This window comes from Octopus bimaculoides, chromosome 14 (assembly GCF_001194135.2).
Source record: "Octopus bimaculoides isolate UCB-OBI-ISO-001 chromosome 14, ASM119413v2, whole genome shotgun sequence".
NCBI classification, from domain to species: domain Eukaryota; kingdom Metazoa; phylum Mollusca; class Cephalopoda; order Octopoda; family Octopodidae; genus Octopus; species Octopus bimaculoides.
The window spans coordinates 43,204,402-43,205,936 of record NC_068994.1 but is presented as its reverse complement, the minus strand read 5'-3'; the positions used below and the strand labels follow the sequence as shown (position 1 = coordinate 43,205,936).

The following is a 1,535-nucleotide window of genomic DNA, read 5'->3' as shown; positions in this document are numbered from 1 at the left end:
TATATATATATATATATATATATATATATATATATATATATATATATATATATATATATATATATATATGTATGTATGTGTATATATATATACACACAAACATATATATTTGTGTGTGTGTGTGTGTATGTATATATATTTATATGTATTATATATATACTACATAATATACATATATATTATGTATGTATGCATGTATATATATATATATATATATTTGTGCATGATTATATTTATTTAGATAGATACATACATTCATACATACACTCTGTGATATAAATTTTGTTATAATAATGATGATGATGATAATAATAAAAATAATAATAATAATAATAATAATAATAATTTCTGCTATAGGCACAAGGCCTGAAATTTTGATAATACTAATGATAATGATGACAAAAATAATAATGATAATAATAATGATAATAATGATAATAATAATAATGATAATAATAATATAATGACAAACAAAATCTGTGGGGTAGCCATTTTGATAATTGCTTTTTGTTTCTTTACACCACAGTATGGATTTAAAAACCAGCAATACAATCATCCAGCCCTTGTATGTGAGCGTGCCTAACTCAAGTATCAAACTGAGAAAATACAACACAACACTTCTCCACTGCAGCCCTAGACACGGATGTCTTTTTTATATTTTTTTTATATCCCTTTATATACCAATGTGACAAAGCATGTTTGCATCCAATGTTTAAAGCAGGAGAGAAAGACAAAATTCTGGAGAATCCATCCTTGAAATGTGACTAAATTTATGCTGAACTTCTACGAATTTACAATCTGTCTGTTGACTTTTAAGTGTGGAAGTTTTGAGTTGAAACTGGACTTTTGCTTGTTGGTATCTAAAACCATTCCATTTTAAAGTGGAAGAAAAGAACTGTGGGATAATATGAAATGTTCTACTGGAAGCAAGGAAAAGAAAGAGAACAAAAAAGAAGAGAAATGATGATAACAATAAGAAAAAAAATAGAGGTAAAAAAAACATGGGATAAAATGGAGGTGAAAAGTAAGAACAGTTTATTACAAATGGTGTCGTTTTGATATTTCTGTGAAGATTTACACTCTGGACTGTTTCGAAGAGGAAAAAGAAGAGATGGAAAAAGACAGAGAACGAGAGAGAGAAAGAGAGAGAAAGAGATATATTGAGAGATAGAGAGAGAGATAGATAGACAGAGAGAGAGAGAGGTTAGATGAGAAAATAAATACCTAAATGAGAGAATGAGTGATTAAGGGAGGCAATGATAAGAAAGAGAGAAAGAACAAGAGATAGAGAGACAAGATAGAAAGAATGTGATAAAGAGAGAGAGAGAGAGAGAGAGAGAGAGAGAGAGAGAAGAGAGACGTGAAACAATAATGTATCGGTGTTGTAATTTTGTAAAATAAATCTCTTAAACAGTGTCCTGGTTTTCAATAAAATTTACTTTCTTGTGATTAAAGTAGACTGTACACTTAAATATATTTCTATAATGGCATGTCATCTTATAAATGAATATACATACAATAGATAATACATACAT

The 1,535-nt window shown here is 27.6% G+C and overlaps 1 protein-coding gene across 4 annotated transcripts in view; it reads left to right on the top strand.

The window, feature by feature from the left end:
• LOC106879397 (protocadherin alpha-3) overlaps positions 1 to 1,535 on the top strand; it is a 139,665-nt gene that overhangs the window by 71,275 nt on the left and 66,855 nt on the right. The window contains exon 3 of one of the 4 annotated variants that reach the window (XM_052973110.1): positions 527 to 1,416. The exons of the other annotated variants lie outside the window; for them this stretch is intronic. Within the exon in view, the coding sequence (XP_052829070.1) occupies positions 527 to 583 (57 nt within the window). The 3' untranslated portion in view covers positions 584 to 1,416. Of the gene's footprint in view, positions 1 to 526; positions 1,417 to 1,535 lie in introns of those variants that run through there. 4 annotated transcript variants of the gene reach the window in all.